We start from the raw sequence: 15,339 nt of genomic DNA on the forward strand, positions 1-15,339 counted from the left end.
GAAAGCAGCAGAAGGTTCTGGGGCCGATGTGAGGGCTGGGCTGGGGCGGAGAGAAGTGTGGGGAGAAGGGGGTTTGGTGGAGGTGCTGAGGGGTGACGGCGGGATGGGGGTGCCAGGACGCAGGTGGAGGGCAGGTCCCAGCTCTGGGCCTCGTGGGCCGTGCTTCCCTGGGTGGGCGGGTGACAGCCCCCCACCCTTCCTCTAGCAGGATCTCGGACCCCCCCCCCCCACCAGTCCTCCAGGTGCCCTCTCTCCAGGCCCCATCACTGTACCTGGCCCCCAGGTCCCCCAGGACCCCCCTATGGCTCCCTAAGAACAGCCGTATGTCAGCGGGACCAGGGCCTGGGGAGGGGTTGCCACCTGCCTTCACTCCCCCAGCCCCACGCGCGCCTCCAGGACGCGCCAGGAAAGCCGGTCTCTCCTGCCCCCTGGTGGCTGCCGCGGGCCACAGTTTTGTGAAAGGCCAAGTTTCCCAAGCCAGTAATGGGCTTTATATCATCCTGAACCAGGGAGACCATGACAGCTGCCCATTTTGTGGTCCCAGGATGCCCAGGGGTCACAAGTCCTAGGTTCACATCTCGTGTCTCCACAACCTCCCTGGGACAATTGTATGTGCCGGGAACCCACTTGAATGGCCCTGGTCCCTCCCTTTGCCAGCGCTGTGCCCTGCACCCTCTGCCCAGGAGAGCCCACAGCATGCAGAACACACACCTGTGCCCACAGAGAGCTATGCGCGTGCCTGTGCACACCAGCCTCCAGGGCCAACCTCCAGCCTGTGCCAGGGGAGGTGGTTAGGGCAACCAGACCACGGCTCTCTCGGTTCCCAGAGCCAGCACAGTACATGGCACTCGGTGGACTGCGTGGATGGATGGATGGGGGATGGATGGATGGGTGGGTGGATGGATGGATGGGTGGGTGGGTGGATGAATGGGTGGATGGATGGATGCATGGATGGAAGGATGGATGGATGGCTGGGGGATGGATGGATGGGTAGATGGACGGATGGATGGATGGTGGATGGATGGATGGGTGATGGATGGATAGATGGGTGGATGGACGGATGGATGGATGGTGGATGGATGGATGGGTGATGGATGGATGGATGGGTGGCTGCATGGATGGATGGATGATGGATGGATGGATGGGTGGATGGATGAATGGGTGGGTGGATGGATGGATGGATGGATGATGGATGGATGGATGGATGGGTGGATGGATGGATGAATGGATGGATGGATGAATGGGTGGGTGGATGGATGAATGGGTGGGTGGATGAATGGATGGGTGGGTGGATGGATGGATGCATGGATGGATGGATGATGGATGGATGGATGGGTGGATGGATGGGGGATGGTTGGATGGATGGATGAATGGGTGGGTGGATGGGTGAATGGGTGGGTGGATGAATGGATGGGTGGGTGGATGGATGCATGGATGGATGCATGGGTGGAAGGATGAATGGATGGGGGATGGATGGATGGATGGATGGGTGGGGGATGGATGGATGGATGGATGGGGGGTGGATGGTGGATGGATGGATGGATGGATGGATGGATGGATGGATGGTGGATGGATGGATGGATGGATAGATGGGTGGGTGGATGAATGGATGGGTGGGTGGATGGATGCATGGATGGATGCATGGGTGGAAGGATGAATGGATGGGGGATGGATGGATGGATGGATGGGTGGGGGATGGATGGATGGATGGATGGGGGGTGGATGGTGGATGGATGGATGGATGGATGGATGGATGGATGGATGGATGGTGGATGGATGGATGGATGGATAGATGGGTGGGTGGATGGATGGATGGATGGATGAATGGTTGGGGAATGGATGGATGGATGGCTGGGGGATGGATGGATGGATGGATGGATGGGGAATGGATGGTGGATGGATGGATGATGGATGGATGGATGGATGGGGGATGGTTGGATGGATGGATGAATGGGTGGGTGGATGGGTGAATGGGTGGGTGGATGAATGGATGGGTGGGTGGATGGATGCATGGATGGATGCATGGGTGGAAGGATGAATGGATGGGGGATGGATGGATGGATGGATGGCTGGGGGATGGATGGTGGATGGATGGATCGATGGATGGATGGATGGATGGGTGGGGGATGGATGGATGGATGGATGGGGGATGGATGGTGGATGGTGGATGGATGGATGGATGGATGGGGGATGGATGGTGGATGGTGGATGGATGGATGGTGGATGAATGGATGGATGGATAGATGGGTGGGTGGATGGATGGATGGATGGGTGGGTGGATGGGGAATGGATGGATGGATGGCTGGGGGATGGATGGATGGATGGATGGGGAATGGATGGTGGATGGATGGATGATGGATGGATGGTTGGATGGATGATGGATGGATGGATGGTTGGATGGATGGATGGATGGATAGATAGATAGATGTGGGTGGTTGGATGGATGGTAGGTGGATAGATGGATGAGTGGGTGGGGAATGGAAGGATGGTGGATAGGCAGATAGATGGCAGAGGACCACAGGGCCCAGCACCCACTTGCCTACCCAGAGATGCGAGGGACAGGTGCTTGGAAGCCCTGGAGCACCCCTGCCCCCGTGGGTTGGGGCCCATGTGCTGACACCACAGCCTCTCCTGCCTCCGCTGTGCGCAGGTGGGGACAGAGTTCACCACCATCCTGTACAACTTCATGTGCAACAGCAGCTGTGTGGGGGGCATGAACCGGCGGCCCATCCTCATCATCATCACCCTGGAGACCCGGGAGTGAGTCTGCCGGATGCGGGGGGGGGCAGGGAATCCGCCAGTCGGCTGGGGGTCTTGCCTGGGAGCCAGGGAGGCCAGGACCAAGGAGAGGTGCTGGCCGAGGCGGTGTCTGGGGAGGGGCCCTGCAGGCCGTGTGCCGGGCAGGGCTGCAGGGACTGCAGGGGCAGGAGCTGCCTTGGGAGGGAGGTGGAGGACCTGGTGTCCCAGAGCAGCCGGGCACTCAGCCCTGAGCCCTTGGCCCATCAAGGCCAGTCCTGTGGGGTCGAGGTGGGCAGCGAGGGTGGACCCCCAAAGCTCACGGTCCCGGCTGTGCTCCTGGACAGCGGACAGGTGCTGGGCCGCCGGTCCTTCGAGGGCCGCATCTGTGCGTGTCCCGGCCGGGACCGCAAAGCGGATGAAGACCATTGCCGCGAGCAGCAGGCCCTGAGCGAGAGCGCCGCCGCCAGGAGCGGGGCCGCCAGCAAGCGCGGTGAGGGGCCGGGGTGGGGGGGGGCGCGGGGGCGGAGGAGCCCGGGAAGGTCAGAGCCAGGCCCCCCTCAGGATGCAGCTGGACCTGCCTCGGGGCTCGGGCTCAGGGGGAAACGCCCGAGCCTGTGTCCAGGGGACAGAGCCAGCCCCACCCACGTGGCTTCCCCGGTCCACTCTGTCCAGCGCGGGTGGCCGCCCGGGTTGGCCCATCCCCCGCGGGTGACTGGTCTCCAGCCCTGTCCACCAGGGGCGCCTCGGGAAGCCGGCTCACGCAGGGTGGTGGGGTCGGCTTGGCTCACCTGTGCGTGGCCCCTTCTCCCTGCCTGCTCACGAAGCCCCCCCACCCCGCCCACTGCCAGCCTTCAAGCAGAGCCCCCCTGCCATCCCTACCAACGTGAAGAAGAGGCGGCATGGGGACGAGGAGACGTACTACATCCATGTGAGTGTCCTGCATGTGCGGAGCCCAGGCTGGGGCAGCGGGGGGTGGGGGCCCGGGGCCCCCCCGGCTGCCAGGTGCAGCCCAGCACGTGCGAGAGCTGGCACCCCGAGCTCTGCGGGCTGCAGGGCCCAGAAGGGAGAGAACCAGCTCCCCGAGAGCCAGACCAGCCATGGGGACAGCGGGTCCACCGAGTCAGCGACTGCCTGGCGCAGTTCCCAGCGCAGGGGGTCTCGCTGTAGATGCAGTGACACAGCGTGCAGGCGACGCAGGCCCCCCCACCCCCACGGGGGAGCACATGCGCCAGGAATCCCACGCTCCCACAGCCTGGCAGGTCCCAGCCACATCACCGAACTGAGTGTATAGGCTGCCTGTGGTACAGCCGCTCCAGCTCAGATAACTCCTCAGCTGCTCTGCTAGGACTGGTCTCCGTGATGTGAGCGTGCCGTGTTTTTGAGTCCATCAAGAATGAGTTCCTTGTTCTAAAGGCCCCTTATTTGTCCAGTGCCCCCCACCCCGGCACCCCAAGTGTGCTGAGCTCTGGAAAGGGGGAGGGAGACAGTGTGACGAAGGCTCAGGGGTAGGAAAGGGTGGGCGTGGTTCGTGCACCAGGAAAATGAAATTGAGTGATTTGTAATGAGGTGGATAGACCTGGAGTCGGTCATACAGAGCGAAGTAAGCCAGAAAGAGGAGAACAAATACCGAATGCTAACTCATACATATGGAATCTAAAAATCAAGATACTGATGAACCCAGTGACAGGGCAAGAATAAAGATGCAGACGTAGAGCAGTTCAGACTCACTTCCAGGGAAAAGAAATCAGGGGCAGGGGACTCGCGGCCGGCCGGGGGCTGGGGAGCCCTGAGAAAGGAGAGAAAAGAGAGGCGCTTCGCTGCGCCAGGGGTCTGGGGCCGGGCGGTGTCCACATGCGGCTGGGCAGAGGGTCCCCTCTCTGTGCTCAGGTGCGGGGCCGGGAGAACTTTGAGATCCTGATGAAGGTCAAGGAGAGTCTGGAGCTGATGGAGCTGGTGCCCCAGCAGCTGGTGGACTCCTACCGGCAGCAGCAGCAGCAGCTCCTGCAGAGGCCGTGAGTGCAGCACTCCTCCCCGCCTCCCGCCTGCCCTGTCCTGCCCCGCTGCCTGCGGGGGAGGGTGCGGCTGGGCTACCTGGCAGGGAAGACGCCAGCAGCACCAGGCAGCGCTTGGCGCCACCTCTTCCGGGAAGCCTTCCCTGAACGGTGGCATCTCAGCCCAAATGGCTACTGAGCGAAGGCAAGGAGGGGGTGGTCCGAGGGGCGCCGCCCCGCCAAGAATTGGCCGATTCCAGTGGCCTGAGCCGCGCCCAGCCCCTGCCACCCACTGCCCGGGTCCTGCCCGCCAGCAGGCCGTGGCCGAGCATGGCCACCGTCAGGCAGGCAGGCCCGGCGAGGAGGAGGCGCGGTGACACCTCAGCGCCCCGAGGGATGGGGTCTCCAGGCCCCTGCAGCAGGGGGCTCTGGTGGAGGGGCCGCGGCCCGTGCTTCTGACTGACCCGAGCTGCCCTTCCCGGCAGGGGCCACCTGCAGCCTCCGTCCTACGGGCCCGTCCTCTCGCCCATGAGCAAAGCACACGCGGCCGGCAACAAGCTGCCCTCGGTCAACCAGCTGGTGGGCCAGCCTCCCCCGCATGGCTCGGCGCCCGGGCCCAACCTGGGGCCCATGGGTGAGTGGCTCGGGCAGTGTGGCCGGGGAGGTGGGGAGGCCCACAGGGCGGGCCTGGCGCTAGACACTCCTGCCCAGCTCAGGACCACTCGGCATTCTCGACGGCAGGCCCCTCCTGCAGCCCTGGCCCAGGAGCCGCAGGCACGGACACGGAGGGTCCGCTCCTTCCGCTCCCGTTCCCTGGAGGGCCGAGCCTTACGCACCTCCCCCGCACAGTCCGGGATGCCCGGCCCCGCCCCCTCTCACCGTCCCACCTGCCTCCTGCCCAGGCCCTGGGATCCTCAGCAACCACAGCCACGCCCTGCCGGCGAACGGCGAGATGAATGGCGGCCCCAGCTCCCAGTCCATGGTCTCGGGGTCCCACTGTACCCCACCACCCCCCTACCACGCCGACCCCAGCCTGGTCAGGTACGTGGGCCGCTCCGGGAGCTGCTACTAACCTACTAACCTCAGCCCTGGGGGCTCCGGCTCCCCTGGCCCCCAGCCTGGGGGCGGCCTCGGCCTGCTGCCTGCAAAGCTGTGCTGCAACCGCTGTGCCTTCGGGAGAACAGACAGGGGCAGAGGGGTGTCGGGAGTGAGCATCCAGGAGGTGCTCTAGGGCGAGCGGAAATGCCAGGGTTCCTTGGAGGCTGCAGCCCGGTGAGCTCGCCCCGATGCCATGGCCACCGGTGGGCAGGGGAGACCTGTGGGGCGGCCAGGCCCCACCCAGACGGGCCGCGCAGCCAGGTTCTTAGACGTTAATGCTGCTTTACTTCCCCAATCCTCTCTGCAGTTTTTTAACAGGATTGGGATGTCCAAACTGCATCGAGTATTTCACCTCCCAGGGGTTACAGAACATGTACCACCTGCAGAACCTAACGATAGAGGTAACCTTCCCGGCAGGGCAGGCGCAGGGAGCCCACCCCCAGACCAGCGCAGGGCCCTGTCCGCACGGCAGGGAGCCTCCCCCGGTGCTGGGCAGTCCCTCCGTGTCCTGTCCTCCCCGTGGGAGGGGCTCTGGGGAACTTGGAAAACCCTTCTTCCCAAGGGCAGCCCAATCTAAGTGCTCACATCCGGCTTCATGCAGCCGTTTGGACTTGAGTCTCCTCTCCTGTGGCCCGGCTGCCTTTGATTCAGGGGGACGGGCTGTCTCCAGGGCCTGAAGGGTTGCAGTAGTGAAGGCCAGGAGGGTCCTGGGGTTGGTCTAGTTCAGCGCCATTTGCACGGGGAGAAGCAGGCCCAGTCCGCCTGCCGTGCACCCACGGCAACTGAATGTCCGGTCCAGAGTGTGCAGGGTAGAAGCGCCCCACCCTTGGCATCCTGACCCCCGACCGCACCGCCAGGGCTTGTCTTTGGGTTAAAGAGGGGTCCCAGCAAGGGCACTGTAGCCTGGCATCATCTTGAGTGTAATGACTGGTAGTCAGAGCCCGGCAGACACAGCTGGCGGCGGATCCCCGGGGCTCGAGCTCCGTGGCCTGGAGCCTCCACGGCCCCTGCTCTGCCGCCGGCTCGGGTCAGGGGCCCCTGCAGCCGCATGCGCAGCAGAGGGATGCGGGTTTGCTAGAGGGAGCTGGGGCCAGTGGCTCAGAAGTGGCCTTGTTGAATGTCCACTAATGCCCTCCCCAGCGCTTCCCTGGTGGCCCTGCTGGGCCAGCTCCGTGCCTGTTAACCCTGCCTCACCAGCGGATGCACGTGCTTGGCGGGGCGGGGCAGGGGGAGGGCGACAGGAGCCTGAGGGTCTGCTCTGCCCTTGGGCGGGGCCCCGCCCTGAGGCTGGGAGGGAGGTGTCCTCCAGGGCCAGTGTGAGGGGAGGGGGGCTCCATCTGTCATTCTCACTGTAGTCAGGGCCCCGGGCATGACCTCAGCCACCCCAACCGCGCATCGTCTCACCTCTCCTGCCGCCTGTCTGGGGCGGAATTCAGTGTGGCCAGACCACCAGGCAGAGGGCGGGGCCAGCACCGCCCCTCCTTCGACCTGCAGCGTCTGCTCTCCCCCCACCCCCGCCCCCACCCAGCACCCCCCACCCACCGCCCGGCGCCAGGACCGGCGGCCCTTGGGGCGGGGGCTCCTCGCCTCCCTCCCGGTCCTGCAGGGGCAGGCGGCGGCCCTGGTGGGAGGGGGAGGGCAGACCCTGCCACCCAGGCCCTCTGCTCTCGCAGGACCTGGGGGCCCTGAAGATCCCGGACCAGTACCGGATGACCATCTGGAGGGGCCTGCAGGACCTGAAGCAGGGCCACGACTACGGCGCCCAGCAGCTGCTCCGCTCTGGCAGCAGCACGGCCACCATCGCCCTCGGGGGCTCGGGGGAGCTGCAGCGGCAGCGGGTCATGGAGGCCGTGCACTTCCGCGTGCGCCACACCATCACCATCCCCAACCGCGGCAGCGCAGCTGGGGGCGCCGGGCCAGACGAGTGGGCCGACTTCGGCTTCGACCTCCCGGACTGCAAGTCCCGCAAACAGTCCATCAAAGAGGAGTTCACTGAGAGCGAGGCCAACTGAGGGGATGGGCGTGGCCTGTCCCCCCCCACCCGGTGCTACCCAGCCCGAGCCGAGAGCCCCTGGGAAGCCGCGCTGGATGTCTGCTTCCTTGTCGTCACCAACTGCCCCGGGAGGCAGGACCTCTGGGCTCTGCCGGGAAAGGGATGTGGGCAGGGGGATGCCCGTGGCGAGGGGCTCCCGGAGCTGCGCTGAGGGTGTGCCCAGGGCCCATCCTCGGGGTGGGGGGGCTCACCCTCCCTGACTTGCCTCCCTGCGGGCTCTGCTGACCGACTGCCAAAAAGTATTTTTCAACGTCTCTGGCTCTGGGTAGCGACGCGCGGCTCGGTGCTTGTACCGAAACACGCCTGTTTTTGGGTCAAGGCTCCAGACAATGTCCCTGCCCGAGGCTGGTCCCTCTGCTGGACTTGAGGGTCAGTCTGCCCCTTGCACACCTGACCGCTGGTGCAAAGCCCACGGCAGCCACCTCCCACTTCCTGCCCCAAACAGAAACCAGAGTTTCACTGGAGTCAGAAAGACGGTCCCTCCCGGAGACAAAGAAGCTTGCCTGGTTCGTGGCCTCCAGCCAGCACCCCTGCCAACACCGCTGGCCTCAGCCCCCTCTCCAGCGGCCCTCTCAGCATAGATGTGGACAGCGGGCTCCCCACACTACTGGAAAATGTCAATGTTTGGTAAAAATTATGCCATTTTCTACATGGCGGGTGAGCCTTTTTTTTAACCTTTGTTCTCAACGTTCCTGTCAGGTCAGCCTAGCGGGATTCCTGGCCTCCTTGCTCTATATAAACAAGATGGGCTGAGAAAGGCCAGGGCAAACCGGGCGGGGTCCACACCAGGCAGGCGTCGGTCACTTGCTCCCACGTGCGGGATGGGAGGCAGCCGTGGGAGGGCAGAGCCCCCTGCCCGCCCCCTGCCCGCGGCCACAGCCCCACTCAGCTCCCTGGGAGGCTGGGCTCTGTGCCAGAGGGGCCCTCCTGTCCTTGCAGCAGGCGGAGGGGGTCCAGGCCTTTATGAGGCACCCCAAGCAGTCAGGAGGCTGGGGGGAGACAGCATCTGTACCCCCAGCCGATGGGGCCATTTCTGTCTGCAAGGAGCCTTCTGAGCCATTGTAGCCAGAGAACTTCAGGGCGGGAAACAGGACCACAGAGGGTCGTGGGCCAAGGGGATGAGGCACCCCCCCCCCCTTGTCCCAGGCAGGTGGGATGAGGGGACTCCCGGCTAACGCGTAAGCTGAGACTCCGCCTGCTACTTTGCCAGCATCTGTCTGTCCGTGGCTCTGTCTGGGTCCCTGTGGTTAGTCCTGTGGTCTGGGCCCTCCTGTCTCTACGTCATGGGGAAGCGGCAAGGCCCCCAGGCCAGGGGGCCGTGCAGACAGAACCCCAATGGCCCACTGGGGTTTTTCCTGTTGCCATAACAACCCCCAAGCAGCGGACCTCACGCAGGTCCACGCAGAAGCCGAGCTCTCAGGACTGGGTGCTCAAGTGCTGACTCCCTTGTTAGATTTCCAGCTCCTCAGAGGCACTGTGCGGAGGGAGGGGTGTCCGCTGCCGTAAGTGGCCCAGAGACCAGCCAGCAGCGGATAGAGCCCCAGAGCCGGCTCTGCCCAGGCCCGCTGGCAGGAGGCCTGCAGACCAGGGCTCCATCCTGCACGTGGAGCATAAGCACTGCCCGGCTCTACCTATATTTTTTTTTGGCACACGGGCTTAGTTGCTCCGTGGCATGTGGGATCTTCCTGGAGCTGGGATCAAACCCGTGACCTCTGCATTGTCAGGCGGATTCTTAACCACTGCGCCACCTAGGAAGCCAAGCCCTGCTCTACCTATTTAAAACAGCACTTGTGCGGACACAGGAGCCTGCGGCTAGGGTAACACAGCCCCTCCCCCGCACCACATGCTCCCTGGGGACCCCTTTGGGGCGTCCTCAGAGCCCGGGGGCCCCGCCCACAGGTGGGCCTCAGAACAGGGAGCAGAGCCAGCTTGGCCCGACTGCCCGGAGGGGCTCGGCTCTCGGGGTCTCGCAGTCCCCCGGGGACACGCGCCCTGGCGGTGCTGGGCTGGTGGGCCTTCCCTCTGCTCTTCGCCCCCTCACGAGGCCCAGGGTGAGTACACTGTCCTGCGGTGCAGACAAGCGACCTGCACAGCACAGAGGGCTGGGTCCTAGCCCAGGGTCGCGGCCGCCGTGGGGTCTGGCACCCGCTCCAGCGGCACGGGCTGGGGCCCCCCGTCACGCCCCCTCGGGGGCCGCGGGCCCTTCCCCCGATTCCTGGGGCCCGCGGACCCGGCCGAGAAGCGGCTGAGCTCCCTGGGCTGCTCCTCGGGCATCCTGTCGGCCGGTGGGGAGGCCACCGGGGCCCCGGGGAGCTGCTGGAGCCTGGGGGGCTGCGACATGCAGGCACGGGGCGGTGGACCCCCCGCCCGGAGGGAGGGGAGCCGCCGCCTCCCGGAGGGCCCAGCACAGGCTCCCTGCCCCCACGCCCTGTGATGCGCTCCGGAGGCCCCCTGGGCCTCCCCTCCTGGAGCCGACCGAGGAGCGGCCACGAGAACTGAGCCGGCGGGGACTGTGTCGTGGTCACAGGAACACGCCCAGCGACAGGAGCAGTGGCCTTGCGGGTCCCAGGTGGGCAGCACAAAACTCAGAGATCCGGAGAAGATACAGATGTGAGCCGTGAGGAGGCGAGAGGGCCGCAGACAGGAGGGGGCGGGGCCTCGTGGACGCCGCCGGGCCGGGCACAGCTGCCCCGCCCCCACCGGCCCCTCCGCCTGCTGGGGGCGCTCGCCCCGCCCAGGTTTGCGTGGCACCTTCAGTGGCCCTGGTCCCCAACACGCAGGGACCGGGAACATGGTGTCCGTGTCCCCTAGGACACCCCAGCCTCGCAGACACAAACACCTGCTTCCGTGTCATCGGTTAAAGCGCTTCAGTGCTTTAAGGTTTAAAAAAACACCTGCCCCGGGCGTTAACGCGTAAGGCGATACTTCTTCAAGCAGTATTGATGGACCTATCCCAACCACATTACTACCTTCTCTTGGGATGTCATCTTGGGAAAACGTGTTATTTTTTTAGCTGTGTTTTGGTGGGAAGTTTTGGTTTTGTAAAATAATAAAGCACACATTCCGATGACGGACGCTTATGATTGACTCGGATACAAAGATGAGCGCACACAGGACACAAACGCACCCCCCCCAGACCCAGCGGGGGCCCCACCTGGGTTTGCCCCGTGTTTTCAGTGAGTGTGAGGCACCCGCGGGCGCCCTCCTCCCCTGAGCCTCAGAGCCGCGCGCTCCGCGGGGACGCGAGTCCAAGGACGACCTGAGGACCGACGCCCGGTTCTGTCCAAGGGCAGCTGGCTAAGCTCGAGGGACTGGCCAGGCCTGGCCACCTCAGGCCCCCTGAGAGCAGCGGCCGGGGTCCTGACTTTAGGAAGGTCTCCGGGGCGTCCGTGTAGACAGCCCTCCAGCGGTTTTGAGTCGAAGGTTGCGTTTCTCTGCAAAACTCAGGAGCTGGGGTGGGCCCAGCTCGGGCTCCAGGGCACCGAGTCTCATCCCGTCCCCGCAGGTCTCAGGTTTCTGGGTGTCGGACCTGTGAGTAAGGGACTGGGGACCTGTCACAGCAAAAGGAGGACTCTCAACACGCATCCAACCTCGAGGGAGGCCCGGGTCTTTCTGAACGCAGGGCTGAAACCTGGCAGAACGAGGTGTGGCGGGGTCCCCCGCCCCCCCCCCCCCCCCCCCCCCCCGGCCTGGCCAGGCCCGCCTTCCTGGGCAGGGCTCTGGGCCCCGCTTCTCCACACACCTCCCAGCCCTTTCCCTAGAGCTGTCACCCTCGCCTCCCGGGGAGGCAGCCCCACCCCATCACGGTGGCAGGAATCCACAGCACAGACTCGGGAAGCTCAATTAGAAAGAGGATGCCGCCCACGACAGCGCGACAGGAACTTGAGACCCGCCCTCTGAGGGAAGACCACGGTGATGCCAGCACGTTCAGCTCAAGGAGATTTCAATCTTTGTTTAAAAAAAATCTGTTTTTTTAAAGCAGGCTACAGGAAACACACACAGTTATTTTCAGATATATAAAAACATCTCCAATAGGCTGACATGTAATTTTCCAACAATAGCCCGGTTTCAAAGCAGGTCTGCCTCTGGGGACTCTGCCCCAAGCAGCTGCCCGGAGGCGGAGGAGGCCACGGCCCCTCCGTAGGAGCCAGCATCAGCTCCTCTCCCCAAGGACACCCAAAGAGAAAGGCCACATTCAGGCAAGAATTTTTTAAAAATGTTGCTTTAATATCAATGTTGTTATTTTCTCATTTTCTAGGAATAGCGCTGCGTGATATATTGTGCACAAGCTCACAGATGATTCAAGGAAGTTGTTTGGTTTTTTAAAAATATTTGAGTAATTTATTTATGGGCTGTGTTGGGTCTTAGTTGCAGCAGGTGGGATCATCCATTGCAGCGTGCAGGCTCAGTAGTTGTGGTGCACAGGCTTAGTTGCTCCGAGGCATGTGGGATCTTGCCGGACCGGGGATCAAACCCGCGTCCCCTGTGTTGGAAGGCAGATTCTTAATCACTGGACCACCAGGGAAGTCCCAGCTGTTTGGGGTTTGTTTGTTTGTTTGTTTGTTTTAGTTGTTTGGATTTTAAAGACTGCTACCGCTGCCCCATAAGGCCCAGGGGACCCTGCAGCCCGCTGAGCACACGGCTTGTGGCCTCAGACACTGAACCAGCCTTCGCTCTGCTCACTGCACAGAAGAGGGGGCGCTCAGAGCGGGGGCTGCAGCTTCCGGCCAGTTTAAAGGGTCCCGTTCCTGCCCTGCCTTCTTCCCAGGACCTCCGCAGAAGAGACCCCTCAGAAGGGCGTCCGTCACTCACCAGGCCCAGGCTCCCGAGCGGCAGTGCTGACCTCTGTCTCCCGGCTCTGACTTCAAGCCCTAAGCAATCCCGTTACCGCAGCAACGAAGCATACTCAGTCTCCAAAGGACAATGTCCCCAAAGCCCCGTCTGTCTCAGCACCGGGTACGTGGGGATGGCCGTCAGATCTCAGGCAGGGTCCCGGGTTCGAGCCGCACCATAGTTCATGGTGCTTCTGTCTTGACCACAGAGGCCTCGACTGCTTGGTGCCGCAGGTCCACGGCTGACCGGCTCCACCAGGACTGCTGTGTGCTGGTGGCCACCTAAAGGGCCCCTGGCATCTGCTCTCGCAGGTGACTGCAGGAGCTTCTTCCCTGGACAGAGTGTGTTTAAATAGAGTTGGGGTGAAAACCTAGACCCCAACCCGGGCCACGGCACTCCTCCTCTGGCTGGGGACGTGGGGACGTGCAGAGGCCACAGGCCTCTGGGGTCGCAGCACTGGGGAGGCCCGCCACCTCTATTTGACACACCTCCCCCATGGGTCATCTGGTCTCCATCACCGGCCACTTTCTTCAAGGACACGTGAAATTCATGCAATCCCAAGAATGTGGAAGTAACTGTCGTGTTACACGCTTCAGAGCTCAAACGTTTTTACGGCACTTTGGGCAATGGGGTACATTCACATAACCCTAAAGGGACACCTATAACACGGTACCTGAACTACACACACTGCCAGTGGTTGTTCAAAACAAACAACTTTGAACCTGAATCTGACAACTGCAACGCAACTTCCACCTTGAAAGCAGCGCATCCACTGCTCTGACTGTAACTGAATAGTCCTGTTGAAAGTCAGCAGTCCCAAGTTCCTCCTGGGAATGTCACCAGCCTCGAAGGGTCCTGAGAAAGTGTCTGAAGAGCTCTTGACACGCCTCCTGGTAGCCCCCAGCCAGGGTCTGGGAGCCCAGGGAGAGGGCAGAGCCCTGGCTGGAGATGCCCGGGGGGATCTGATCATCTGCCCATAAAGGGCCCTGAGAGCCATGCACCTGGGACGTCATCAAGGGAGACTTGAAAGGACAAGTGGTTAAAACCGGACAGTCCAGGTGGTGACAGCTTCCATGGGGTGGGGCGCGGAGGGGGGACGCATGACCCCCACCTTCCAGGCTGTTCCCACCCTATACTACCGCGCACTGTGATGCAGCACAAGCTCGTGTGTGACGCCCAGAGGACCAGCGCATCTTTGAAACAGCAACCAACGTGAAGGAAGACAAATCGGCTTCAGAAAGACACGTTCTTAAAACATTAGGACCAAAGAGTGAATCTCAACCATCAAAGTACGAAAAATGTCGTTCTTACCAGAATAGTTTAAAAGTACCTTTTAAAAAAATGTTATTCAGCACCTGCTGTGTACAAGGTGCTGCTCTAGTACAGCACCTCCTGCATGCACGCTGAACAGACACAGCCGGGTCAAAAGAGCACAAAATGAAACTCTTTATTTTTCACAATTACAACTGGTTTGAGAGGGGAAGGGGGAAGGGAGTTATTTCCAATCTCTGATCACAGACTTCTGTGCTGAGGTCCAAGGTGACAGACAGCATCTGCGTCTTTGAAGGAGGTCGTATCTAGATAGAAGGACATTTTAGATGCTAAAGAAGTTAGTCCAGGCAAACTGTAAAGCTTCTGATACTCAAAAGGGCATGTAAGTTTTCTTTAAAAACATGGTTACCACTTTACGGCAAACGGAAAACTGAGAGAGAAAAGGGGGTTATGGCTGGTGAACCAGTCAGTCAAGAAGTGTTTCCTAAGCACCATGTGTGGCTGTCCCAGGTCAGCACGGACAGAGCTGCAAGGGCCTGGGCTGCAGTCCTGCCCCAGGGAGGGGCCGCCCGGCAGGAGCTGAGCTGGTGAGGACAGACATCGCAACATCTCCATCACGTGCGATAAAGATGCAAACGCTGTTTACAACGGGGCTCAGGAGGAATTCAAAAGCTGCCTGTTGCCAACATGGGCCAACGCTAGACACACACGGCTGCGACATGGGGCAGCGCGTGGCTTGAGAACCCAGCCTCAGCATCTGCCTTGGGATGAACCATCATTCGGGTGAATGGTTTAATACGAAATTCTTCTTTAGACACGCGATATGCAAAGTCGTCTAAAGCATCCCAGTGGGGTCGCCAGGACTCAGTGGCGCAACTCTTCCGCCTGGAGGCTGAGAGCAGGGAATGAGGACCCGCGGAGTCGCGAGGAAGCCTGAGGAAGCCCCAGGAGGCGTGCACAGCATCCTTCTGGGAGGGGCGAGGGGCCGCGTAGGGGCCATCCTGGGCCCTGGCCTGGGCCACAGGGGTCAGCAGGGACCCAAGGAAGCAGCCCTGGTGGACGAGCTCCCGTGAGGGTGGAGGAGAGATGAAGGCCAAGGGCACAGATGACGCAGGGGCTTCGCTCCAGCAGGACGAGAGACGGGCTGCAGCTCGGGGTGAGCGGAGCAGGGCCTCTTCCCGGGACTGAGAACCAGCATCAAGACACACGGCGACGCCCCCGCCCCCAACCCCGCCGGGAGCCCCAGAAGTGCTGTCCTGGGCGGGCTCCAGCCTCCCACACCCGCGGCTCGTGCACACCTAGTCAGCCGGCTGGCTGGGCAGCAGGCGTCCACCTTCAGTCCAGGCCCAAATA

The 15,339-nt window shown here is 62.4% G+C and overlaps 1 protein-coding gene across 3 annotated transcripts in view; it reads left to right on the forward strand.

The window, feature by feature from the left end:
• Positions 1-9,122, forward strand: part of TP73 (tumor protein p73) — a 70,834-nt gene extending 61,712 nt beyond the window's left edge. Inside the window, exons 7-14 of one of the 3 annotated variants that reach the window (XM_057750631.1) lie at positions 2,651-2,760; positions 3,084-3,229; positions 3,588-3,667; positions 4,627-4,751; positions 5,216-5,364; positions 5,633-5,771; positions 6,136-6,229; positions 7,502-9,120. In XM_057750631.1, the coding sequence (XP_057606614.1) occupies positions 2,651-2,760; positions 3,084-3,229; positions 3,588-3,667; positions 4,627-4,751; positions 5,216-5,364; positions 5,633-5,771; positions 6,136-6,229; positions 7,502-7,840 (1,182 nt within the window). In that variant the 3' untranslated portion in view covers positions 7,841-9,120. Of the gene's footprint in view, positions 1-2,650; positions 2,761-3,083; positions 3,230-3,587; positions 3,668-4,626; positions 4,752-5,215; positions 5,772-6,135; positions 6,230-7,501 lie in introns of all 3 variants that reach the window. The other 2 variants (XM_057750616.1, XM_057750623.1) reach the window with 2 other exon arrangements.
• The last annotated feature ends 6,217 nt before the right edge of the window (positions 9,123-15,339 follow it).

Source organism: Hippopotamus amphibius, chromosome 1 (assembly GCF_030028045.1).
Source record: "Hippopotamus amphibius kiboko isolate mHipAmp2 chromosome 1, mHipAmp2.hap2, whole genome shotgun sequence".
In the NCBI taxonomy this organism is placed as follows: Eukaryota; Metazoa; Chordata; class Mammalia; order Artiodactyla; family Hippopotamidae; genus Hippopotamus; species Hippopotamus amphibius.